Below are 25,883 nucleotides of genomic sequence, written 5' to 3'. Positions count from 1 at the left end.
GGGTGTTGAAGTTTAATGACTGGTATTCTGGTGATATGTGATAAGTGCTCTCCCTGATGCTCCCCGTTAATAGCCGCTCCAGAATGAGACGCCGTCACCCAGTGAGGGAGGAAGGAAGGGAGGAAGGGGGAGTGAAGACTGTAGTTGGTCAACTGCTAATCTGAGCCGATCACAAGGCTGTTGACATGTTAGACTGTAACTTTGTTAATCACTGCAAACGTTATAAACCTTGACTGGTGATCTTCCTTTGGGAGAATTTTATGACTCACCTGCTCGGCTGTTTGTTTTTGCTTCTGCTCACATTTGCGTGATATTTTCCTATTATATTTCCATAGTCAACCCTCTTGGAGTCTTCGCTGCTGCGGTTTCCAGTTGAAATTCCTGTGGCTAGCAACATGTTGAGCTAATTGCATTATAAACAGCTTGCAGACCCTCCAGGGCAAAGTCACGGTGCCTCACATGATGCCTGCTGTCGACTGTTTATCCAGTCTCTCTTCCTGTATTCACTGCTGAGAATGTTTTATGCAAGATCGTCATAATTTGTAGGAAACGTCTCCATATGGAAATGTACACAATTAATCCCACACATGGTGAACATGCTTGAAGATTTTAGTGTTAGCTGTGCTTATCGGGTTATTAATGGGCTTCTGAAGCAAAAAAAACAAGTGATATTCTGTGTAAAGTATTGTTATATTTACTGGAATGATTGTAAAAGTAAAGATTTGCAGATAAAACTGGGGATTATTTGTGTGTACTGATGCTGCTTGTTGTTCTTTGTGGCTGATTTTTTTTCTTTTCTCTCTTTGTGTCTTTCAGGTCCAGTTGTTCAGCGCCAAAATGGGCCCTCCTCAGAAGAGAGCGAAGCACAAAGGAGGTACAAGTTCTAATAAGTGCCTGCAGAAAAGTAGTGAGATTTATTGCTTAAAATATAAAAATCCAAAGTAAATTAAACCTATTATTTTGGAGTACAAAGATGATGCCGTTCCGTATGCAACTTTAACTTCCTTTTTCTGTCTGTGCCCATTGGCTCGTGCTGAATATAATTATGTAAATAGCCGCCGATGATGTTCTATAACTAGCGATGCAGTCAAACTACACATTAGGGCTTGTGTTATTTGAGCAAACGACAGAAACCGCAGCTTTTACAGTGCAGTGACATCCTTGCACTTGATAGGATGATGGAGCAACATCAGATGCAGGCGCACAAGGAGAGGGAGCGACGAACGTCAGGATCAGGTGAGGTTTAGACAAACAAATCCACACCCAGCTATATAAACACACACTCTTTCTGACACGCTCTCTGTTTCACTCACACACACACTCACTCTCACACCAGCTGAATTGAAGGCTGCGCTATGCTCCTAGCTACACAAACATTTTAGACAGAAAACGGTCAACAAAAAAAGCCTCGCAGCATTCCCCAGCTGTCAATAAACACCCTTATCTGGACGCAAATGGGTGTTTGCGCTGCTTTCTGTGTTTTTTAATGAGTGTAGTTATTCGTATTTAGTCAGGCAAAGCGCACTTTACTTTCCCAAAGCAAACAGGTGATATCATCCTTACTAAATAGCAGAGATTCCTTACCCCAGATACAGCAGGTCCCTAAACAGGCATCCCCAGTGTGGTTTGTTTTAATGTTTCCCGCCTTAGTTTCAACCACGACTCCCCAGTCTGTATGCCCTTATGCTTTTTTATCCATGCACACATATAAATGTTCAAGTCTGCCCTTTAAATACACATACAGACTTAAACATCCTCCTTTTGTCCCTGGTGTCACTGGCAATATCAGTTCCCCCCTGTCCCTGCAACATGCTCTACTGCCATCTCTTTCTTCCAGCTACTGTTGGGGGGAAATGCCATATGCTTTCTGATCATGGCTCAGTCATGTTGCATTCTGCTGCTTGTTCTTTTTATGATATTTTGATTCTTTCTTATTTGCTACTGCCTTCCGTTTTTTGGACTGCTCCTGATTTTTCTCATCTTTTACTTGCTTGGTTGCTCAGTTGGTTGCTTTTCATTCTTCTCACGTTTTTCTCTTTTCTGTTTTCCTTTGTTTGTTGCCCTCCTCCGTCCTCCTCTTCGTCTGCATCTCCTCTCTCTGTCTCTCTCTCTCTCTCTGTCTCTCTCCTCTCTCTGTCTTTCTCTCTCTGCCCGTCACAGTCGTTTCCACTCTCCAATATAAAGTCTCCACCCCTCCCACCCACCCAGACACCCCTCCCGAGTACAGACAGTACAGAGCTAGCACACTGCCACCCTCCTACGTCCGCGTGGCCTCCTCCTCTCCTCCCTCCTCCGTCTCCATCTCCCCCTCTCAGGAGAAAGAGGTGGGGGCTGCTAGGGACAAGGCCCAGCTCTCCTCCCAGCTCTCCACCTCACTGGCCTCGGCCTTTTCCCCGGTCCAGGCGGGAGTGACCACCCAGGGCCGACAGGTCCGTCAGATCCCCCTGTCTCCTCCCACAGCAGCCCGCCACCTTCACATCCAGCAGCAGCAGCAGCAGGACATCATGCTCCCCCCTAAACACGGCACCTGGTCTGCCTCCCACTTGCAAATGTACGCCCAGTTACCCCCCTCCTCGTCCCCTCCTGTAATGATGGCCATGCCGGTGAAGCAGGGTTTGCCCCCACAGCCGGTGCTCCCGGTGGCTCACCCCCTCCCGCCCGTAAGCACTAGGATGAAGCCCCCACCTCTTGATCCTAGCGCTGTGGCGGGCCCTCACCAGTACCCCCAGCACCAGCCCCACCCTCACTCTAACGGCCAGCCCGACGACTCCTACTCCCCTCATTCTCAGCATCTGCCGCTCACGCCTCAGTACTGCGAGGCCATCCCCCTGCCTCCTCTGGTAGGTCAGACAGCCCCAGGCCCCGCCCCCGGCCACCAGCCCCAGTACCCATCCACCTTCCACCCTCAGCAGCATCAGCAGCAACATCAGCAGCAGCCACAGCAGCAGCAGCAGCAGCAGGTGTACCACCAGCAGGCCCAGCCCCCCACCACCACCTCTTCCTCCTCCTCCTCCTCGCCCCCCTCTTACAATGATGGGGGTTCGCCCAAGAAGACCCCCTCCCCTGTCCCCCAGCCGGCCTCCGTGGCCAGCAGCAGTAAGTATGAGGAGGAGAGAGGAGGAGGTAGTCTCTCAGCAAAGCGATGTTACATGTGTGTGAATGTGGATGTATGTGTTTGCACCACACCTGCATTAGGCCACAACACGAAAACTGTCAAATGCACAGAACGCATGAAAGCTCATGCACACCCATATTCCAGCTGCTATGGGTGTTTTCTCTCATGTTGTACAATCAGACCACTTCTCAGGACTGCTAGGGTGTGAACATACGCCACGTAATCCGTCTCACCCTGTCACACCTACAGGGTGAGACGTACAGTACTGTGCAATCGTTTCAGGCACTAAACTTAACTTGATCAGTTAACTTCACACAACAAAACAGGAAAGTCTTTGTCTTTAATGGCTCCATATGAAGAAAATCCATCTTTATTGTGTTTTGTGGTTATTATAAATTTTGAATTGTGAAATAAAGTTAAGAGATGAAGACATGTAGTTACGTAGCCCTCCAGCTTTACAAGCAAATAAGAATCTAACCGAGGTTCTGTGGAACAAACCAGCTCGGATTGTTGATCAGAGACTCAGTGAATGTGTTCTTCCTGGAAGAGGCAGGAACAGCAGCTGCTTATTTGAGCAAAACAGTCCATTTATGCCCATAGATTATACAGTCATGGTGAAGTAAACCATCTTTGCAGGATTTTGAGCTGAAAAATCAATAGACACACTGTGGAGACATGTTTATTTCTGATAAATTTTCTGAAAATGGGCACAATAAAAGACCTTTAAAATTGCACCAGTTCTCCTGAGTGCACTTGAAGGTATTTGCAGGTAGACTCTTACAAGTATCTTAAAGAACCTGCCACAGTTTTTCTGTGGATGTACGCTGTCTCAGTTGCTCATAAGCAGGGCCTAAGATGACTGATCTTCTATTGTAGGATTCCTTGGTTGACTAAAGATAGTTCTTTACATGTCTGGCTGTATGTTTTGCTTGTTGCTTCATAATCAACCAGGTTCCTCTCTGATGGTATGATGAATAAGAGTCTAAACATATAAAGTGCCTAAAACCTTTGCACAGTAATTTACAGCATCAAACAGCTGCTATCAGTTATTGGTTTTATGGTGTGATGTAATTTCCATGATAGCTCCAACAAATTTTAGCCTCACCAGATGTTGTTTCACCCAAAGTAATAAAAGCCTGTGTAGTTATGCAGAGCCTTTAAAACAAACAGCAGACTGTTAAGCAGTGTAGAACTAACTGGCTTCTTATATATGTCGTTCTCTTAAATTGTATCAGGACAGTAGCCCAAATAGCGTTGACTAAAACCATTACATTATTCAAGCTTCTCAGTGAGTAATGACAGTGTGACATTGTCATAACATGCAAAAAAAACACATCCCTGAAGTTAAAGCAGCTATAAAGAATTCACACATCATTACTCATTAATTACATGTCAAAATGTCATCAGAAAAAAAGCCAATGGCCCCAAAAACACCAGCAGCTGGTAGTTGAATATTCCAAGTCAGTCACCTGAAGTTAACTTGACTTGATCTAAGCTCGATATTTACTGAAAGCTTACTAAATATTAAATATTCTATCTTTTTTCAGTTTGATAAAACAGCCATTGTTGACTGCCTGTCATAAGCAAGTCATCTGAGGCTGAAATGATTTAACCAGTGGATATAGGAAAACTAAAAACACTATTTTCTAACCAGTCAGGCAGATTTTCATAATCAGCCGCTTCATTACGTTAAATAATGAATACACCTTATCCCCTGAATACTATTTTGAAGCTATTACCTAAATAATTCCCGGTTGATTAACTAGTACTGCCTGTAGTCTTATACTAAGCAGCTTTTAGGTGTTTATTCCCTAGTAGACATGTGTATGACACTATTCTTCAGCCCTCATATAACCTTCCAAAGGGTGAAAAGGGGTAAATCAACCCACACAGCCATTGACCAGGCTCTAATTTTGCCCCTCCCAGGCCCCCCTGTCTCTGCAGGTCACCCATCTATGCTTTCTGTGGCGCCTCCTCCAGCCGTAGTTCCAGCACCCATGGCCGGTCCCCCGGCCCCACCACCCCCACCGGGACCACCACCCCCGATGGCAGTGCCCCCACCCATGCCCCCTCCACTCCCCACTGGTGGAGGGCCTCCCGGGGGCCCGCCTGGGATCCAGCACCAACCCTCAGGACTGGCAGCAGCACTGGCTGGAGCCAAACTACGTAAAGTGCAGAGGGTGAGGCTCCCTGGAGGTGTAGATCCAGTCCCTCTGGTTTTATTAGTAATGATTTGCTGAAGCTGTGCTATATTTACATGTTTAAGGTGTCTAGATCTCCACACAATAGAAAAATGAAGCCCATTTTATAATGTATTCTTCAGGATGAGAGCAGCCCACCCGGTTCTGGTGGGAAAAGTGACTCCAACCGGTCTAGTGGTGGCAGTGGTGGTGGTGGGGAGGGACTGATGCAGGAGATGAATGCCTTACTAGCTCGCAGGTGAAGCAGCTACACAAACACAACCATCCTGGCTGTGGTACCACAATTTTATCTTGTCTGAATGGTTCTGCTTTACATGCAAGCAAATGTTTATCTCATAAAGGAAATAAGCTCCTGTACTAATGTTGTATCAGTGTTGCTGAATTTGTATCTCACTGTCATCATTCCCTCTTCTCTTGTAGACGAAAAGCTTCTGAAAAACCGGATGAAGTAAGTCTTGTGCCCTAAAATAGTAGTTTTTGCTGCGAGAATTAAATGAAATGATTAATCATCTGAGACCCGAGCTTTGGTTGGACTTGCATTTTAGATTTCTTCTAGTTATTTGGGATAAGGAGTAACCAATAAGTATAATAATGGGATAATATCTAACATCTGATTATTATGTTTATTATATTCATATTATATTTATATTATTTTAATTGTTGTTATTATTATTGTTGTTGTTATTATTAATAATAGTAGTAGTAGTAGTAGTATTTTTCACAATACTCTCTTTTTGAAAAACAAAAACCACATGTCCACATGTAGCCTCAGCTAGGAGATGTTAGCTTCGGTTAGCATACAGACTGAATGCAGGAGAAAACATTAAGCTGTAGTGTAACAGGGTGTGCTGAACTGTTTATGGTGGTTTCTACACTTTGGTTTTTGTACAAATTAACAACCAGACTATAACGTGGTAAACATTCGGCAGAGCTAGGCTAAGCTAAGCTAACTGACTATTGACAGTGGCTTTAAGTTTCGCGTAAACACATAAATGGTGTCAAGCTTCATATATAACTTGTTCATATGAAAAATATTTTTAACTATTTCTTTAAATGATAGAAAAGCTTACCGTAACCTTGATAAACTGTTTATTCTTAATTTTGTGTCCCTCCTTCAGGATGACTCCAGCGGTCGGGGTCCAGGTCAACAGAACTCAACAGGTGCAGAATATATAACACGGCCCTACTTTAGTTTTATACAACTACAGGTTTTAAGCTATGTTATGGTCTGTGTTATTGCGTAGTTGTTTCACTGTGTCTAATTTATTCTTTGTTCCTTGTTAGATGCTATGAAGAAGCCATGGGAACGATCCAACTCTGCAGAGAAGTCCTCACTGGTGTCCAGGTCTGCTGCTGAGAGAGAGGAGGAGTGAAGGGAGTTTGGTCTGAATATGAAAAGATACCGAGCCTCTAACATTAACCACTGGGATTCATGCAAAAATCTGTTTTACTTGTGCAAGCATTATAGGAACAGAAAATTAAATATGGTTAACAAGAAAAGTATTAACACGGCATCTCCTTTTAATGCGTAGTCCAATATCCTCCACTTAAAAAGGATCCACCTTTGTTTTTATTCAGTTTGTGTTTTTGTATTTCAGAGTGAGACCCATCGGCAGCACTAGTGAATCAGACACAGAGTTTGACAGGATGAAACAGGTTGGTGTAATTTTTTACTGTTTTATTACATTTAAGATTTTATGGGTTTTTAAACTGCATATATTGTTGAAAATAAACTCAAGTATTTCTCTTTGTTGCTGTGCAGGAAATTCTGGATGAAGTCGTGCGTGAGTTGCATAAGGTCAAAGATGAAATCATTAATGGTAAGCGGTGCCGTGCTTTTAACGTTTCATGGCCTTAACCAGTAACTCAGCTGGTTTAATCTTTAATCTTATTCACCTATTAGTTTTTACAGCTCACTGCCAATAGTACCCACTCTCTGTTTGAATTTTGCTTGCTGACGTCATTCAGATGAACAAACTAAACTCCGTTCTGAGCCCTTTTTACGTGAGGAAGCTTCTTTTCCTAAAGGCTGCTTTTTCCTCTTGCAGCCATCAGACAAGAAATCGGCAGAATCAGTACATCCTAATCTCATCCGAGTGTGAGGTTGGAGGAGAAGGAGGAGAGCGACAGGAGGAGCTGGAGGAGGATGGACATGCAGATGCACAGACACGAGGACCAGGGAATGTTCTCTCAATGTTTCTGTGACCTCGCGATGCCATGATGCAAGTTGCAGAGATGTTGTGCCAACATTTAAGTCTGCTGGACAGCAAATTAAAAAAAAAAAACAGAAAAAAGAGACAGAGATAAGAGAGCAGAGATTAATGAGAAAAGACGACCAGAAGGAACAGGACGGATAAAGAAGGATTGAAGGACTGACAAACTTAAACGGAGGATGAGAAGTGAACTAAAAGATGACGTGAGGAAAGGACGAACATTTGTTCTGAGTTCGGTGTTGTGGTCCTCTCTGTGCACCTAGACTCAGTCAGCCCAGTGTTGCAACTCTTTGTTTCTCTGTTCAGTCCAAGTCTTAAGAAGAAAATATTTTTGTTTTCTAAGTTTTTACTGTTTTATTATTTAAAAACTGTGGTGATAATGATGATGCTGTTGATGACAATGAGTATTTTATTGATATTATAGAAGGAGAAAGGAATCTTGCACACCATTTATGTCAGCCTTTTATATTTTCTATTATTATTTTTGTTTAGTTTCTCCCTAACTATTTGATGATAACAAGCACAATATGGGCATAATGGTGCTGCAGACTCACCAGCCCACTGCTGGCATATTTAAAAGACTTTTTATGGCCTTGCTCATACTGGTGTTGTGTGTCTAACCTTTTCTCTCCAGAGATGATGAAAAACATGTTAATGTTTGAACCGCAATTAGCCACTTCAATTACCTCTTTCCTCCATATCCAAGGCATAACACATTGCAAGCGATTTCTTTTTTTAGCAGTGAATCACACGAGAACAGTCTGCTCTACAACTCCAGTGTGACCGATGTTCCTCTCTTAACTGTTCAGATGTGTGAGATCATCAAAACTTGGGGATCATTCACAAAACAGGCCGATAACTGTAAATGTGCCACCTGGTTTTACCTGGATATAAACCAATGTAGTATTATCTATTAGTCCTCCTATGCTTTGTGAACCTCCCAAGTATGCATGAAACTCCCCGTCTCTATGAATTAGTTTTCTTTTTTATTTGGTTTGGAAAAAAAAAACATGAAAAATAAATATAAACGGTGGTACATTTATTATAGTGGTTTGTTTCTATGAAGGTTCCCCTTCCTATATATGAGATGTTGAACTTGATAATGGTAGCAATGTGGAAAAAAAATAAAAGGGGGGTTGCTCTGGCAATATGCAAATGTTATCTGGATAAGAATGTGCAGAAGGTGAATAGTAGGCCGATGTGATGGTAGCTACATGTGTCTTTGGAGGAAGGATTTGGATAATTATCAGTTGTTGCATTCTATCCACTCTGTCCGCTCTCAACTACGTTCTGATTTAAAAGCTGGAAGTAAATTCATTCAAACAAAAACAACACAAGTGTCAAATATCTACGCAATAACCTGCTATGTGTGTGTGTGTGGTTTATGTGTGGGAGGATAACATATTTTAATCCTAAATGGGGGGGGGGGGGGGGGGGGTCACATCAGGTACACTAAAAACTAAATAGACAGGAACACACTCCACCACACATATATTCTTTATAGCAGTTTCCTTTTATAAAGACTTTATTTATATATAGTACAGACATTTAAATAGAAACAATAGAAACATGACCATGCTTATCAAGCAACACGCACAGTGGATGGACAAAATAAGAGCAACACTGCACAATACAGTAGCCCTGCAGTAAATACCCACTTAGTAATGCTTGAAAAATATTATTCTGAAGTGTTGATTTGCTGTTTGCAGTGGCTTGCCATCACCGCTCCTCTTTGCTAATGCTGTTTTGCTGCTGTTGTTGTTTCAGAGGCTTAATATGCGATTGCAAGATGTTGCTTCAGGTGAATCAATCAAAACAATACTGCAACACTCCAAAAATAATTCATGTTGCAATCTTTAAAGTCACAAAGGGAGACCAAAACCAGATGAGAAATGGTCAGAAATGCAGATTAAATTGAATATTTCATGAACGTAAGAAATTACAAGCTTTAAAATTGAACGATTAAACTTTACCAAACATTTAAACCTCATCAGATTTCCGAAAGAGCTACTTTTGTTTTGCATTTTACTGCATTGTTTCTGTTATTTTGTCTACCCCCTGTAGATGTAATCACACGGTTTACAGCACGATGGTTAAGCAGAATGAGGCGTCACTGAAGAAAAGGCTCCTCTTACTGACAGGTAAGTTTCAATGCTCGTTTTCCACCTCAGCACTGTTCTGCATGATGGATATGAAATTGTATTAGGTAATCTGAGAGATGTTGAGTGTTTGGATTGTTACATTTAGAAACTCTTATAAAGCCTGAATACTGTGCACAGGCAGGAAACTGCAGGAGGTAGTGACATCTCTGTACAATCTCGTGACAGATTTAATCCTATAGAAATTGGGTTTATGCTATTATTTGTTGTTTCCAGTTACAGAAGAGGAACTAGTAGCTTTCCATCATTATTTTTGCCCTTCTTGGTGATGGTGGAAGGAAATGTCATCAATATATCACAACAATGAGCCACCTGTTCATAGCAGGAACACAGGCATAAATAAATAACAGAAAAGCAAAACTATCCAGCTGCATACGTTGAAATTTATCTGTATGAATGGTGTACTTATGCACTCAAAAAGTGAACATTCATTTACCATGCAGTAACTGAACACAGATGAAAATGTCAAACACGCTATGTACACTGCATGGAAAAAACTGAAAGAATATGAAGACTTTTCTTTGAAGTAAATGGATTTTTAACAAATTAAATTCACATTTCTGTTTAGTAGAAAATCTAATTGTCAGATTTATTCCTTCTTGTTTAGCTTGTACTCCCTTTTGATTCTAGCATAGGGTCCGATGCTGTCATCAAACACAAAGTCCCATAAAACCCGACTCCAGGAAGTGTGTTGGGGCAGAGAGTCGTAATACTCTGCTGCTATCTCCTTAACCTGCCAACGAGAAAATATGAGGAGGTGAGAGGTTAGAAGACACAAAGAATGTAAATCACAAATCATCTCATGTCGAAGCTGCCGAAGCGTCTGCAGCACCTCAGGCCGTGGAGTGACACTGAGATCTTATTCAACCTAACATTATTTTGCTGGGACAATCAGATAGACACAAATGCTGGTCGAAGCAGACATTTCACAGCTTTGTTGAACAGGAGCAGGATAGCACACTGTACAGTATGTTCTTGTAAAGGCCTTGTACTTTATCTCAGTACTAACAGGTTTAATGAATATTTCAGTGAACTCTGACTTTTTATTCCAATTCAAACACTGATTTTCTCACCAAAGTTTCATTAGAGTCATTGGAAACTACAATGAATCACTTCTCAAGCTAGAGAGGCAGCGGTTAATCATTTACAAAGCCTGTCGTTACATCTGATAAATATTTGCAGTTGTTTGAGGGGAAAAAAGGTGACGTGTGGTATTTGCCAGTACCCGTTCTATTTAGATTCTGAAAGACAAGTTAGTAACAGTTTATCTGATGGAAGTGGAACTGTGTCGACGCTCTAACGATGGACTAATGACTCAAGTCCAAAGTTCACCTGGTGGAAATTAAATCATGATTTATACCCGTAATAAAGTCTCACCTGAGGTAGTTTACTGCCAGGTATGCTGGGGAAGTCGTGGTGCTCCATGTGATACCCGACATTGAAGGTGATCAAGTTCAGTGGTCCATAGTAAGAATAAGTCTCATGTCCTTTCAGAAACATGTAATGCTCAGCTATGAAATGTCCAGAGATAGGATGTAGTCCCATGCACAAGATAGACCCTGCAATTAGGTAAACAATAGGCTTCAACCCCCATAAATAGTAGATAATTAGGTCTACTATAAGCTGAACTAGTGCATTCTGGATCTCCAGCTGACCAACTGGTTTAGGATTGACCACTAATGGACGCAGGGCATAGAAAAATGGCTGGAGGAAGAGCCAGAGGACCTTCCTAGCAGGGGTACAGAAAAACCATCCTTCAAGGTCTGTAGGGATGTCAACATCCAGCTGGTCCCCTCCCAGATACCGGTGGTGGTCGACGTGGTACTTCTTGAAGGAGGCAGAGTAGGGCAGTCCAATGGGCAGGTTGGCCCACATGGCAAACCAGCGGTTCCACTTCGCCAGCTTGTTGCCGAAGGCCACATTGTGAGAGATGTCATGGATAGCGAGAGTCAGGGAGTGGTTGATGCAGCCTCCGAAGGCATAAGCCCAGAAGAAGATCCACTTCCAGGACAGGTCGCGGACCAGGTAGCAGGCCAGGAGCTGGGTTAGAACCATGCCTGATACCACCCACTTTAACTGGGGGTCTGGACCCATCAGAGACTTGATCTGTGGGTATTTAGCTTCAGAGCAAAGCAGGTAGAAAGAGAGGTGGAAAGAAACAGAGCCAGAGATGAGGACATTGTAGAAAATAAAGGAGGTAAAAGCACAAGAGAAAGAGAATAGAAGAAAAATTATTCATTTCAATGAAAAAATAAATAAAAGAAAGTTGTTTAGGAGGGACTAACTGACTTCCATTTGTTTTATTTGTAGTTGAGTAGTACATCAATACATTTGTCCAAGCCTTGTTTTGTATGTATGATCCCTCCTTTTTAAAAATTTAATCAAGCATCTAAAATCAGCTTCATTATCTGATTCCTCATGTAATTCGATTTAAACCAGTTTAGCTTAACGAGATCGAAACCTGTTGATGTATATTTGATCCTGGGTTTGTACAGCAGTCGCTTGGCTGCTCGGGTGTAAAAGACATATCTAGGAGGTGATGGGATGCTTGACACCAGCAAAGCTATGAATTATTAAAGCGTTTTGTTTTAGTTACACTTTCAAAAGCTTGATCTTAATGTTTTACTGGGTCACAGTCACTGTATGCATTGTATACTCTATACACTCTGTGCAGTGTTGTGTCACACAACACCTTACTTCTCAAAGAACACAGTGGAGCATGTTGCAATGAAGCCACCCTTCTCTTGGGATGAGCCTGTTGACACCTCTGCCAATTATAAACTGGCAGAGGTGTTGTTTGGTGAGAGGAATAAAACTTGGGGAGACGCCACGGAGCTTTTACACTATGACCAAATCGTTAAGACAAACAAGTTCTGATTTGTTACACTAGCCACACCTTATAGCTCCTGCTAAGACCTTTAGTGCAAGGAGAAGTTGCATTGAGTGATGAATCCACCGAAAATTCAGGATCTCAGGGGTGGAGCTGATCACAGCATGCAGACTGCTGCAGGAGCATATCCCATCATGCATTAAATGACAGTCACTGCATCAGGGGATGTTACATGCAAACGTGACCTGCTTATTTGCTTTGAGCTTACTTGTGTAATGTCCATGCAAATTGTGCTCACCTTGGTAACCTAGGGCTTAAAGACACCATGGCCAGCTTCCAGTGATTTTCCTAAAGTTTGTAGGTCTCCCTTTTACAACCCTCTTTATATTCAGTTAATTTTTAGCCAAGAGGAATTATCCACTGCTTCTCTACAGCCACTCCTTTTAAAACAATAATTCATTAACGCACACACATAAGCCCTCATATCATTTTTTAAAATCTATTGTTCCATGTAAACTCATCTCTAATCCACTCCTGCTAATCAGAATTATGTTTATGGACTATAAATGTTGGTGTAACCTGGTCACATGGTGTTAAGTTAAATCAATAACCAGATATCATAAAAAAAAAAAAAAAACGTTAACCACCTTCACAGAAGCAGAACCTGTTATAAAGCCATGATGGGATTTCAAGTTGACCCATTGTCAGATAATTTAACAGTGTAAGGTTTCAGGCTCAGATAACAACAGAAAAAATGATTAGCAGGATGCTACAAGTCACAGCAAAAATTTATCAAACATTCAACCATGAATATTATTGCAATACTGCTATTGTAATGACAAGCATTGATGTCCTTTGAACACCAGAGGATAATATAAACTTTATGACCTGAAAGTCCGCTCTACACCAAAACTCTGCAGACACAGCAAACAACGAGCCATTCAATCTATGAAACCACTCGCCATTCCAAAAATCCCACATGACAAACTAAAATGATGTAATGCACAATGACCTCTGACACTTACCTCCACCTGCCTGTCGCCTCGGGGCAGGGTGGAGGATAATTAAAACAAAACGCTTTAATAATTTATAGCTTTGCTGGTGTCAAACATCCCGTCACCTCTTTAGATGCGTCTTTCACACCCGAGCAGCCAAGCGACTGCTGTACAAACCCAGGATCAAATATACATCAACAGGTGACGATCTTGTTCAGCTAAACTGTTTTCATTCGAATTACACAGCCAATCGGATAACCAAAGATGATTGATACTGATTTTAGATGCTTGACATAATATAACAAGGAGGGATCATACATACAAAACAAGACAAATATTTTCATGCATTAATCAACTGCTGATAAAACATGTGGTTTGAGGCAGTTTGGTGAATCAAGGGTACTTTTCAAGGATCCTCCCTGATTCCTGAACTCTTACAAAGCCCGTCTTCTTACTTCAAGTGCAGCATTGTGCTGATCATGAGCAGGGAATGTGTCTTGTTACCTAGCAAGCCTAAAGGCGTTGTCATCTGCACCTGCTACAGATATGCTGTTATTGTCACAAGTTAGAAAAGAAGATAACAGAGAGGCAAGTAGGTTTGGAGAAAAGAACTCATCGCCCTGTGTGAGATTTTGAACCAGATTAAAATTAATATCATATTTAGTAGTTACAAAACTGAGTTATACCGCTAATATCTACACTTTAAGATCAAACCATGAAATAAAGGAATGAGTTGCGAAGTTTGTTTACTGACTTTGCTGCTGAGAGATATTTAATATTTCATATCTATGTGCAAAAAAATGGAAATTCATTATTACTAATTTAAAATTTGTCAATATCAAAAGGAGTTTTAAATGATATTTCTACTTTCTCTGAAAAAAATTTGTGTAACTTCCGTTAATGGGTAAGAATTTTAGCGAACAATGTGTCTTAAGTTTCATGACAGTTTCTCCGTTTTTCCTGCATCCATTTTGGACGGAACACGTTAGGCAACAGATAGTAAACAGGTTTAACCGGCTACGCTTTTATAAATAGGGTATAGTCAGGAAAAACGCTCAACTTTTCACCCCAGCTGAGTATAAATGGACCTCCCGGGATTCATGTGTGATAACAAAGCTTGTTAATTTTCGATTGTTTCTTACCTAAAATCTCCTTTCTCCTGGAGGTGTGCGGCTGGTCAGTGTAGACCCATTCAAAGTCGCCTCTTCCACCTGTCTTCCCCATGACTCTGCTGTGTGTGTGTGAGAGGCAGCAAACTGGCGCTGCGTGTGTCCTCAAACCTGCACAGTATCGGTGCACACCCACTCACACGGGCTGGAAGGTGTGTTGTTAAGCTCCTCCCCCAAAGGCGAAAGAACAAAGTTTGCGCCTGCTGAAATGTAGTCTGCCTTCCAGTGTATGCTCTGTAATGTCTGGACGTAATATTGACTGTGTTTCAGTACAAGTTAAACGATTTTAATGATACTACAGTATAGAAAAATATAACTGCAAAAAAAATAAAAAAAATAAACACATTGTCAACACCATTTTTAAAAGGTGTTCATCACTGTTTATTTAACCTTGAGATGCAGGAGAGAAAGGACCCAACACTGTTCCATAAGTAGGTCAAACATAACCATAAGAATGAGTGTGTTTTCATGCCATTATGGTCATTTTGGTTAAGAATAATAATTTGTATTTTTGTCTGTATTATATGTTGGTCATTCCAAAATTGGAGGACATTTTGGCTTGAAGTAGTTTGAAAAGTAAGCTTTTACATTTTTCTTCTACATCTACACCAATAATAGGTAATAAACTATCAAAGGCTTAATAGGCTTGATTCCATGTTTTATTTGCTTTTTGCTAACCATGTTCTAATCACGGTAACAGGGTTGCAAATCCATGCAAATGTTAGGGTTTTTTTTCTTCTCAGGAGTAGAAGCTAAATATTTAACTACCTGTTACTGCTGATCAAGAGGACAAACTTTCTTATATAAAACAGTAAAGACAAAATGAAAATAATTAATTTTATCCTGACAATATGAGGTAGCGTGAGACATTCAATCAAGGCTGACAATATTATGAAAATATGAAAATACAAGAGAGGTCATAGCTTTACTCTCCATTCTTTTGGAAAACTGTTTGATGATGTTATTTCTAGTGTATCGTGTGATTCGCTGTTTTCTTCTTCTACCAGATAAAAAGGTTAAGCTAACATGATGTGATACACAAGATCAATGCAAAATTATATTATTTATATGATTTAAAATTTATTATTTTTTAAAATGTTTTGTTAATTCATTTTTTCCCACAATTACAGGAGATGTCAATGAAAAAAACAGAACCAAAAAGGAGATTTAAATTGATATTTAATAGTTTTATTTGCGATTTAATGTGGTCATCATCAGGGTGGGCATTTTATTAAGAAAATGGCATTTTAGGGGGAACTCGTGATTCATTTGGTATTTTAAAAAAATATTTTCAAACTTTCTTTTTTCCAAGTTGTTTATATATATATATATGTGTGTGTGTGTGTGTGTGTGTGTGTGTGTGTGTGTGTGTGTGTGTGTGTGTGTGTGTGTATTGTACATGGATTATTTGATATTTGATTTGTGGGACATAAAATGTCCTCCAATTCTACAATAACCCATAACATTTTGTCCACACAAGAATGTGTTTATTTATCACTTTATAACAAATTTTGAACATTGTGATAAGTGAAAGAGAATATTGCACAGAAAAGTAATAGAAGAACATCAACATCTATTTTGTAGACATTTTTCCACTCATTTCCTCTAGCTACTCTCCATCCCTCCAAGTTTGTGCACTGCATCACCTCCTGTATATTATCAGTGAGCTTGAGGTAGGAATATATATCCATCCATTCTCTATACATCGCTTTATCCTCACTAGGGTCACAGGGGGTGCTGGAGTCTATCCCAGCTGACTCAGGCGAAGGCAGAGGACACCCTGGACAGGTCGCCAGTCTGTCACAGGGCTACATATACAGACAGACAATCACACTCACAGTCACACCTACGGACAATTTAGAGTAACCAATTAACCTCAGCATATTTTTGGACTGTGGGAGGAAGCCGGAGTACCCGGAGAAAACTCACGCATGCTCAGGGAGAACATGCAAACTCCATGCAGAAAGAGCCCAGGCTCAGGCTGGGATTTGAACCGGGGATCTTCTTGCTGCAAGGCGAAAGTGCTAACCACTACGGCACTGTGCAGCCCAATATACATATTACAATTTTTTTTAAAGTATGAAAGGAAGCTTACAAATGTAAAAGGAATGAAATCAAAAGCCTGTTTTTTGAGGAAGAGCTGAAATATGAAATGAAAAAAAACTTTCATTACATTGATATTGCAAGAAAACAATCTTAATTGGGTCATTTTTAACTCACCTATGCATCTAAGCATTAACAGTTTTGTTTTTTTAAACTACTAACGATAAGTGGAATTAGTGACACCATTGCAGAAATATATGCAGCATATCTTATTTTGCTGAAACAATTTACAATACATTAGATGTCCTTTTATTTTCAAAATGTTACTGTCCTTCTACGCACACTAACCCCAGACAAAACATAATATATTTATTTGTATTCCTAATTTTTGCAATAGTATTTTAAGTTGCAAAGATTTTAATACCCACTAATTACCAACGTCATTTTAAAATCAAAATACCAGGAATTCCCTGATTTCAAGTTTGTGTATTATGAAAATAGACAGATTTTGTTGATAGATAGATAGATAGATAGATAGATAGATAGATAGATAGATAGATAGGTAGGTAGATAGATAGATAGATAGATAGATAGATAGATAGATAGATAGATAGATAGATAGATAGATAGATAGATAGATAGATAGATAGATAGATATACGGTACAGGTAATGATTTAGTATCATATATCAGGACGTTTAGATCCAAATCACGCGAGACTTCAAAACTGGAGCATTGTGGCGACGAGAGTACACGAGTGTAGAGTTGTTGTCGGAGAGGGAGGAGGAAGGCAGAGAGTAGACAGGAGGGAGGACTAGAGTGCAAAAATAATAGCATATAAGTAGGAGGAAATACAAAATTTATCATGGCGTCGGGGGACACCCTGTACATAGAGACGGACGGGTCCGAAATGCCAGCAGAAATAGTGGAGTTGCACGAAATCGAAGTAGAGACAATCGAGACAACAGTTGTTGGAGACGACGGAGAGCACCAGCCGATGATCGCTCTGCAGCCGCTCGACACGGACGATCCCAACTCGATTCATCCGCACCAGGAGGTGATTTTAGTGCAAACGAGGGAAGAGGTGGTGGGCGAGGATGACTCTGAACTGCACACGGATGACGGTTTCGAGGACCAGATCCTCATCCCGGTGCCCGCCGTGGAGGAGGACTATATCGAACAGACTCTGGTTACTGTCGCCGGGAAAAGCTCGTCAACAGGCCGGATGAAGAAGACTGGAAGCGGAAAGAAAGCGGGCAAAAAGAGCTACCTGAGCGGGGGAGAAATGGGCAGAAAATGGGAACAGAAGCAGGTCCAGATAAAGACTTTGGAGGGGGAATTTTCAGTCACTATGTGGGCATCGGGTAAGTTCAGAGTCCTGAGTGAATTCCTGCAAGCTGCCCCTCGCTTTGTTCTCAGCGTGTGTGTCGTGTGACTGGGCCCAGCTGGGGCCTTGTCCTCCGCTAAAGTAGGGACCATTTCCCAACTCTGAGCCACTTAAACTCCATTTGAAATGTTTTTGTTTTTATTGGAAGCCATGTTTTATGTGTCGATGGGCGCCGCCATATTTCCCTGGTCTAGAAAGTATGGCGGCCCGAAAAAATGGCGTTTATTTGGCCGACGAAGATGGCGGCGAGTGTGGGAGCGAGTGCAGCTAACTCCGCTAGGCCGCTGTGGCGCAGTTCAGTTCAGCGATAAGGGTGGAGGTGGTGCCTTCATGAACCACTCATACTTTACGCTTCTCGGTCTTTAGACCCACGTTTTATGCTTATATAGGTTAATAATTTCAGTATATCCACGCGAACTAATTCCTGTTTCCAAAAGGAGTTGCTGTGTTTGCTGGAACCGTGCGACAATCATGAAAAGTGTAATTTTATTGCCGAGGTTTACCAAAATTCACTTCACTCTCAGTGGTTGATTCAAATCTTGCACGGATTAAAAAATAACAATAAGCTGAAGAGTTATTATTTTTAGCGTGCCTGTCAATTTTAATGTCAGTAAATTTCGTTTGTGAATATGTGAGAAGCCTGTATGTTTGTAAAGACTGGAGCGAGTCTTCCATTCCCAATTCAGCCCCGTGAACGCGAACTAGTGACATGCAGGGAGAAGCTTAAAAGTTTTTAGTTTTTACAGATTTGCAAGATTTTAAGCCCTTTTTGTTACTTTAGAAGTACAGATCATAAGTTGTATATTATAAGCATATTTTTTAAAATCCTCTGTTTTCACCAAAATTCTTGCTAAAAGCACCATGACACATTTGATGACAGTGAAAGTTGTGTTTGGCGCACACACACATATATATATCATGTATAGAAAACCTGTCTATAGTGTATGATTGATGGTTGCTGCTTTTTATGTAATGCTGCAACTTTAAACTTTCAGCTGAGCAGTTTTGTTGCATCACAAAAATGAGCTAACCAGACAGACTCTCTGTCCTACTGTTCTGTTATTTATCAGCAGGGGGAGTTCAGGGGATTTTAGATAATGGTTTATCAATTACATCTGTAATTGTTTCCTTCCACATTTCTTTTTTTCTGGTAATGCTGTTATTATTGACTGCTCTGTCTTTGTTTAATTTAGATGACAAGAAGGACATAGATCACGAGGAACAAATCACAGGAGAAAATTCACCTCCAGATTATTCTGAATACATGACGGGGAAGAAGCTTCCTCCAGGAGGAATCCCAGGCATCGATCTCTCAGACCCCAAACAGCTGGCAGAGTTTGCACGGTGAGTGATAACGTTCTCACAGGCTAAATTATTTGTGCAAATGCCAGTTCTCTAAATAAAAACGTGTTTTCTTCACTAAAAGCCAGTTAAAAAATGATATTAAAAGTACAATAGAAGTATTATTAAAATATATTAAAATTATAGTATATAACTGCTATTTTTTATTAAAGAAATTGTAGTGTTTGTATGATAACATAAGGTGAATATCATCCATTATAGACAATTTGTGATGTGATCACTTTACTTTCTGTTGCAGAATGAAGCCAAGAAAAGTAAAAGAAGATGATGCACCCAGGACGATAGCCTGTCCACATAAAGTGAGTGTGGTGTTCAGTTTACTTTACGAGTGTATAGAGTGCTGTATAAAAAGTTACTGTTAAATTCACAAACAATACTTTGTTACTGATATTATCTTCCAGAGAATAGGGTCGGTTGTTGAAATGCTATGAGGAGTATTAGCCTGATTCTAGAGAGATCAGCTTCACTGTGTTCCTCTCCCCTCAGGGATGTACCAAGATGTTCAGGGACAACTCGGCCATGAGAAAACACTTGCATACCCACGGGCCTCGCGTGCACGTCTGCGCAGAGTGTGGTAAAGCATTTGTGGAGAGTTCAAAACTGAAGAGACATCAACTTGTACACACAGGAGAGAAACCCTTCCAGGTGAGTTTATTTCTGCATACCGTGCTTGTTATTTGTATTCTGTTTAAGCTGTATGTTTTTCTTTTCAGTTAAATGGTACAAAAAGAAAGATGCTAATACATGGTGTAATGTTGAACTTACATTGTGTCAGTTGTACTCACATTTCATCAACTCAAATGCTGACTATTGAAAAATGACATCACTTATTTGTGAGCTAAGTTGAAACAGCATTAAATGAGCTTCTCTCTCCTTTTCTAGTGCACATTTGAGGGCTGTGGCAAACGATTCTCTCTGGACTTTAACTTACGCACACATGTGCGTATTCACACTGGAGACCGCCCGTATGTGTGTCCCTTTGATGGCTGCAACAAAAAATTTGCCCAGTCAACCAACCTGAAGTCTCACATCCTCACACACGCCAAAGCCAAAAACAACCAGTGAAACAGCCATGAACCAGGCTAATGGCAACGACGTGAACGTACACTGGAGGATTTGACCTTTATCTCTGCTCCTTGACAAACTAATGTTCCATGGCCTGCTTTGTTGTGAGATATGAAGTCCCTTTGTATTGCCTCTAGATGAAAGGTTTAAAGAGAAATTACCTTTTTTGCGAACTTTTTGATATACACATGGAGGTTTGAACAAGGAACTTGTGAGAACCCTGACACCCCTCAGGCCTCCTACCCTACTTTGGCTCTACCCGGATGGAACAATTTACGGTTTCTTCTTGTGAAGACGTTAATTCATGGATCTGCACGTAAAAACTTATTTATACCTTAACACAGCCAGTTCAAAAGTTTTTGCAATATCCGTCAAATTTGCATTGATCCTCAGCAATGACACCTTTTCAATTTTGTACTTTCCCCCAAGTGTGCATATTGTACACTGTTTGACATAAGCTCTGTGGTAACGTATGTAGTGAGATTGTCCCTGTAGCTCTTCTTGGAAGAGGTTTCACAGTTTGTTTTGCCTCCCCTGTTTCTCCTTCATGTGAGTGTGTTTCAGGAGGAGATTGGGTGGTCTTTGCATATTTTCATTTTCTACAACGCAATATATGAATCTTGTAGATAATAGCCATATGATTTTCAATAGTGATCACTGATTAAAAATGTTTTTCCCTCCTTGCACTACCAATACAACAAAGTGTCATTTGTCCTTTTACGCTTGGAACTCATTCAATCATGCAATATTAATCAGCTCTTGTAACAGAGGTGTCATTTAAAGGCAAATCCTGGAGCTGCTCCAAATACGGCAAATAATAAAGCAACTCAGGTCACTACTGCAGCCATGGGTCTTTTTACTGGGATATTGGGGCATACTTCATTTCAGAAATACGGTAATTTCCGGACTATTGAGCGCACCTGAATAAAAGCCGCACCCACTAAATTTAAAGAGAAGAAAGTTTTGTACACATAAGCCGCACCTGACTATAAGGTGTCCACATTGTAACATGAGATATTTACACAGAAAGATTTTATTTAACTTGTAATTAAGTACATACTTTCTTCCCAAACAGTGCCTGCAACACGGCAGTGAAACACATTGAGTCAGCGCTAGCGCTAAAACTTTAAATTTTTTATTGTATATCATTGTGGTGCATTTCGCTCTGCCTCCATTTCCACACTTGTCTCTGCAACACACATACACAGCTGCAGCGCTCCTCCTCACGTCTCTCACACACACACACACGCGCACGCACACACACACACACACACACACACCTGCCTAACTTAAAGGAGAGCAGGTTTGGCCTGTAACAGCTGCATCGTACGCATTTCTTCATGTTTTCCATGCTGAGGGTGTGTGCATGAAGCACAGAATGATTGATCTGAAGAATTTAGTGTGTGTTTGATTTAATTCGAACAGTGTCAATGGTCCACTGTGGCCTGTTTGGTAATTTTATTGGTCTGATGTGAGGAGGCTGACCTTAATGATGGCATGAAGCACGTAAAAATCTATTTATTAGCCGCATCGTTGTATAAGTCGCAGGGTCCAAAGCATGAGAAAAAAGTAGCGGCTTATAGTCCGGAAATAATGGTACTTTTGTATTCATACATGATATGAATGTACCGAGTTAAAATATGAGCCTATGGAGTCAGTAGGTCTGATCTTGACAAATAAATTTTCAGTTGTTACAATAGTGATTTTAAAAAAGTAGAAATTCTATTGAGGTTCTGTAAGTTTCAGCCAGGTTAAATGTTGCTTCAACAGTCACGTTATGGGAAAGTACTAAAGTTTGCATTTCTTCCTTTTGGTAAAATGGAAAATAAGGAAGTGAAACAAGTTCTGGTTCTTTCATTTTTTGACCATACAAGACATATTACATCTTACAGCTTGAGTAGCAGGTTCACAGTGACATCTTACAGCTAATCTGTTGTGTAGCAATGAATTTGTCAAGTTCATTTTCATTGCATGACATCAGCCATGAAATGGAGACCTGAGGGCTCGTTAAAATGTGCATTGGAAATGTCAGCTTTTATTTTAATGCCATCTGTTTACTATGTTACTCTTTACTTACAATCTGCAGTCTAAACTGTTGATTTGTTTATAAATTACTGATACAAGTTACATCAGAGTAGCTGATATAACTTCAAGGCTTCAACAAACTCTATTGAGAGTTTAGCAAATTTTTGTTAATCTTCTGGTATAAAAATATGGAGTAACAGGAGTGCCACAATGAAATATAAGTAAATAAATGTAGAAATATAAAGAGAAATAAATACATATGGAAAAATAAAGAGAAATAAGGAAATAAATGTGGAAGTATAAAGAGAAATAAATGTGGAAATATAAAGAGAAATAAATATGAAAATATAAAGACAAATAAATAAATGTGGAAATGTAAAGAGAAATAAAAAAAAGGAAATAAAGGTGGAAATATAAAGAGAAATAAATATGGAAATATAAATAAATAATTGTGGAAATATAAAGAGAAATAAATAAATTAAAATAAATGGAAATATAAAGACAAATAAATGTAGAAATATAAATAGAAATAAATGAATAAATAAAAAGGAAAATTTTGTGTTTGCTTTTCCCTTTTTTTCCCCCTTCATTTTTCCATTTTACCATTGTCTTTTCCGTTTTGCATTTGCTTTTTCCATTTTGCATTTGCTTCTCTGTTTTGGGTCCGTGTATTTTTTTGGCAGTTGGATTTTCCACTCTAAAACGAGTATTGAAAAACACAAAAAAAGTGATTATTTGATCGTCATTTTAAAATGCAAAAATTAAAATACAAGGCGTTTTTTCTTTTCATGATCAAAAAGGGATATAAACATTTTTTAAAAATGCTTTGATTTTCATTTTATATTTACAACAATAAGAAAATATAATCAGTAAGAGACAGAAGCAAGAAAAGCTCTGGTTTTTCATTTCCTGAGACCAGAAGTGGATCATCAGTAAGGGTGGAGCCAAACAGAGTACGATGCACAGACTGCATGTAATTTTTTTTCATTAGTTTTCATGGTTAAAATGAGAGATCAAGTGGGCTACTTGAGTTTATTTTTGTGTGTTGACCAGAGAAGAGTTAGAATCCAGTAAATACTAGCTTTAATATTCGCGACGCTAACGTAGCTAGCTGCTCAGTGGTAGCCTGATTAAAGCTAACGTAGCATTAAGCTAACGATGTTTGAGTTGAGTTTCATGCAAACAGCTGAAGTGTGTTGTGTTCGTGTAATGTGGTACATTTAGTGAATAGAACTGTTCATGGAGACGCGCTGGTTCACATTAATGTAATGTTTATAAAACCTAAATGTGATTAAAACAGAAAGGTTAAGGTTCTGTGTTGTCAGCAGTCCTGAATATCTGCTGAGTCTTTGAAGTTAAACTGGAGAAAACAGTAAATCTACTCGTTAGTTGTTAACATTGTTTAATAACTGATTAACGTTGTAGTACATCTTGGTGTAGATTAGAAAAATAACCTCCCAGAATATGTCCAAAGTAACAATTAACACTAAAGTTATTACATTTAAATTGCACCGCAGCTAAGTTGGATAATAAAATCCTTTCTCCTAAAGCTAAAGTGACTACAGGCCTCTCTGTCTTTCAGTGCTTGGAAAATATATATGACAGAGGAAATCTCTCCAGGGATACTTTAAAATCGACCTCTGCTGTTGATGCTGATGCTGTGATGTCTGTCTTCATCTCAGGTGTCTGATGTTCACTGTGAGGATCTTATGAGTGAAGCCAACAGAAGTAAAACTTTATCTGGTTGTGAAGCAGTTTATTATTCTCTGTTCAGCAGACAGATGCTCTGCTTTGGAGTGTGACGATGTCATCGGTGATGTGGAGAGTGAATTTTCCGTTTCACCCACAGAGTGCTTTAGGGCAGCCGGGTCGGACTTGATGTTTGAAGTACTGACCGACAGCTCAGATTTAACTGTCTGTAGTTCTGTTTCGATGGATAATAAATTTTCACTCAAAGCCGCCAGGAGCTGGGTCTTGAAAAATAACCACCATCTCATTACAGAGTGAAAGCAGCAGTTCCTCCTTAAGGTCAGAGGTTGCAGCATCTGAGGGCCTCTTCAAAAGAAGACGTAGTTGATGAAGGCGTTCTGAAGCAGGTCCAGAAAGACCACGACCAAATAGCCTTGAGATCTTAGGCAGCATCTCCCTTAGGTGGGTATCAGCGTTGTTCACGGTCAGGTCTGTCGTAATCCCGTCAAAAAATAAAGCAGAAAAAAAAAAAAAAAAAATCGAGATTATAAATCAACATGTAACCAAAGCACTGTGTGCATATCGCCATAGTATAGGATGGAGTTCAGAAAATGTCAAAGCATAGTATACTTTTCAAGAATAACACAGTATAGCCTGTAGTTCATAGTATAGCATGTCGGCAAAAAAATCCCCATAGATTATTATGTGGTTCAAAAAGCACAAAATGATAGGATATTGCCAAAAATTGTATGGTATGATATGTGGTTCAAAAAATGTCAAAGTGCAGCATATTCTCAAAATAGTATGTCATTCAACAAAAGATGAGATTATAATATGTTGTCTAAAAAATGCCATAGAATAATATTTTATTGTACAAGTAAAGTAAGCCGGGAAAAACACTACAGAGCAGTTTTCTTTGAAAAAAAATCATCATGAATTTTGTAAAAAACAAATAACGCCATAGTATTCTATGTCGAAAAAAATGTGATTTTTTTCAACGTGTCATAAAAACATGCCGTATGATGAAATAATGTAAAGTAGGCTGTGAAAAACACTACAGAGCAGTTTTCTTTGAAAAAAAATCATCATGAATTTTGTAAAAAACAAATAACGCCATAGTATTCTATGTCGAAAAAAATGTGATTTTTTTCAACGTGTCATAAAAACATGCCGTATGATGAAATAATGTAAAGTAGGCTGTGAAAAACACTACAGAGCAGTTTTCTTTGAAAAAAAAATCATCATGAATTTTGCAAAAAAACAAAACAAAACACCATAGTATACTATGTTGAAAAAAATGTGATTTTTTTCAACATGTCATAAAAACATGCCATATGATGAAATAATGTAAAGTAGGCTGTGAAAAACACTACAGAGCAGTTTTCTTTGAAAAAAAAATCATCATGAATTCTGTAAAAAAAAAAAAAAAAAAACGCCATAGTATACTATGTCAAAGAAAATGTGATTTTTTCAGCATGTCATAAAAACATGCCATATGATGAAATAATGTAAAGTAGGCTGTGAAAAACACTACAGAGCAGTTTTCTTTGAAAAAAAAACATCATGAATTTTGCCCCAAAAATAGCCATAGTATACTATGTCGAAAAAAGTGTGATTTTTTTCAACATGTC

The 25,883-nt window shown here is 39.7% G+C and overlaps 3 protein-coding genes across 4 annotated transcripts in view; 2 read left to right on the top strand and 1 right to left on the bottom strand.

The window, feature by feature from the left end:
- evla (Enah/Vasp-like a) overlaps window positions 1-8,571 on the top strand; it is a 41,942-nt gene extending 33,371 nt beyond the window's left edge. For both annotated transcript variants that reach the window (XM_051958407.1, XM_022221621.2), the window contains exons 4-14: window positions 817-874; window positions 1,175-1,236; window positions 2,161-3,096; window positions 5,042-5,295; window positions 5,439-5,554; window positions 5,737-5,764; window positions 6,435-6,477; window positions 6,601-6,661; window positions 6,915-6,972; window positions 7,079-7,136; window positions 7,365-8,571. In XM_051958407.1, the coding sequence (XP_051814367.1) occupies window positions 817-874; window positions 1,175-1,236; window positions 2,161-3,096; window positions 5,042-5,295; window positions 5,439-5,554; window positions 5,737-5,764; window positions 6,435-6,477; window positions 6,601-6,661; window positions 6,915-6,972; window positions 7,079-7,136; window positions 7,365-7,402 (1,712 nt within the window). In that variant the 3' untranslated portion in view covers window positions 7,403-8,571. The remainder of the gene's footprint in view (window positions 1-816; window positions 875-1,174; window positions 1,237-2,160; window positions 3,097-5,041; window positions 5,296-5,438; window positions 5,555-5,736; window positions 5,765-6,434; window positions 6,478-6,600; window positions 6,662-6,914; window positions 6,973-7,078; window positions 7,137-7,364) is intronic.
- Window positions 8,572-10,074: 1,503 nt separating this feature from the next.
- degs2 (delta(4)-desaturase, sphingolipid 2) lies at window positions 10,075-14,783 on the bottom strand. The gene is made up of 3 exons (XM_022221611.2): window positions 14,656-14,783; window positions 11,066-11,808; window positions 10,075-10,421 (listed from the first exon to the last, which is right to left on the bottom strand). The coding sequence occupies exons 1-3, from the start codon at window positions 14,735-14,737 to the stop codon at window positions 10,278-10,280; spliced, it is 969 nt and encodes a 322-aa protein (XP_022077303.1). The 5' UTR covers window positions 14,738-14,783; the 3' UTR covers window positions 10,075-10,277.
- Window positions 14,784-17,462: 2,679 nt separating this feature from the next.
- On the top strand, window positions 17,463-21,373 carry yy1a (YY1 transcription factor a). The gene is made up of 5 exons (XM_022221633.2): window positions 17,463-18,088; window positions 19,305-19,455; window positions 19,712-19,772; window positions 19,960-20,118; window positions 20,356-21,373. The coding sequence occupies exons 1-5, from the start codon at window positions 17,590-17,592 to the stop codon at window positions 20,536-20,538; spliced, it is 1,053 nt and encodes a 350-aa protein (XP_022077325.1). The 5' UTR covers window positions 17,463-17,589; the 3' UTR covers window positions 20,539-21,373.
- The last annotated feature ends 4,510 nt before the right edge of the window (window positions 21,374-25,883 follow it).

Source organism: Acanthochromis polyacanthus, chromosome 1, assembly GCF_021347895.1.
Source record: "Acanthochromis polyacanthus isolate Apoly-LR-REF ecotype Palm Island chromosome 1, KAUST_Apoly_ChrSc, whole genome shotgun sequence".
Classification (NCBI taxonomy): Eukaryota; Metazoa; Chordata; class Actinopteri; family Pomacentridae; genus Acanthochromis; species Acanthochromis polyacanthus.
The sequence above is the reverse complement of the archived record's forward strand: the minus strand, read 5'-3'. Positions and strand labels throughout refer to the sequence as shown.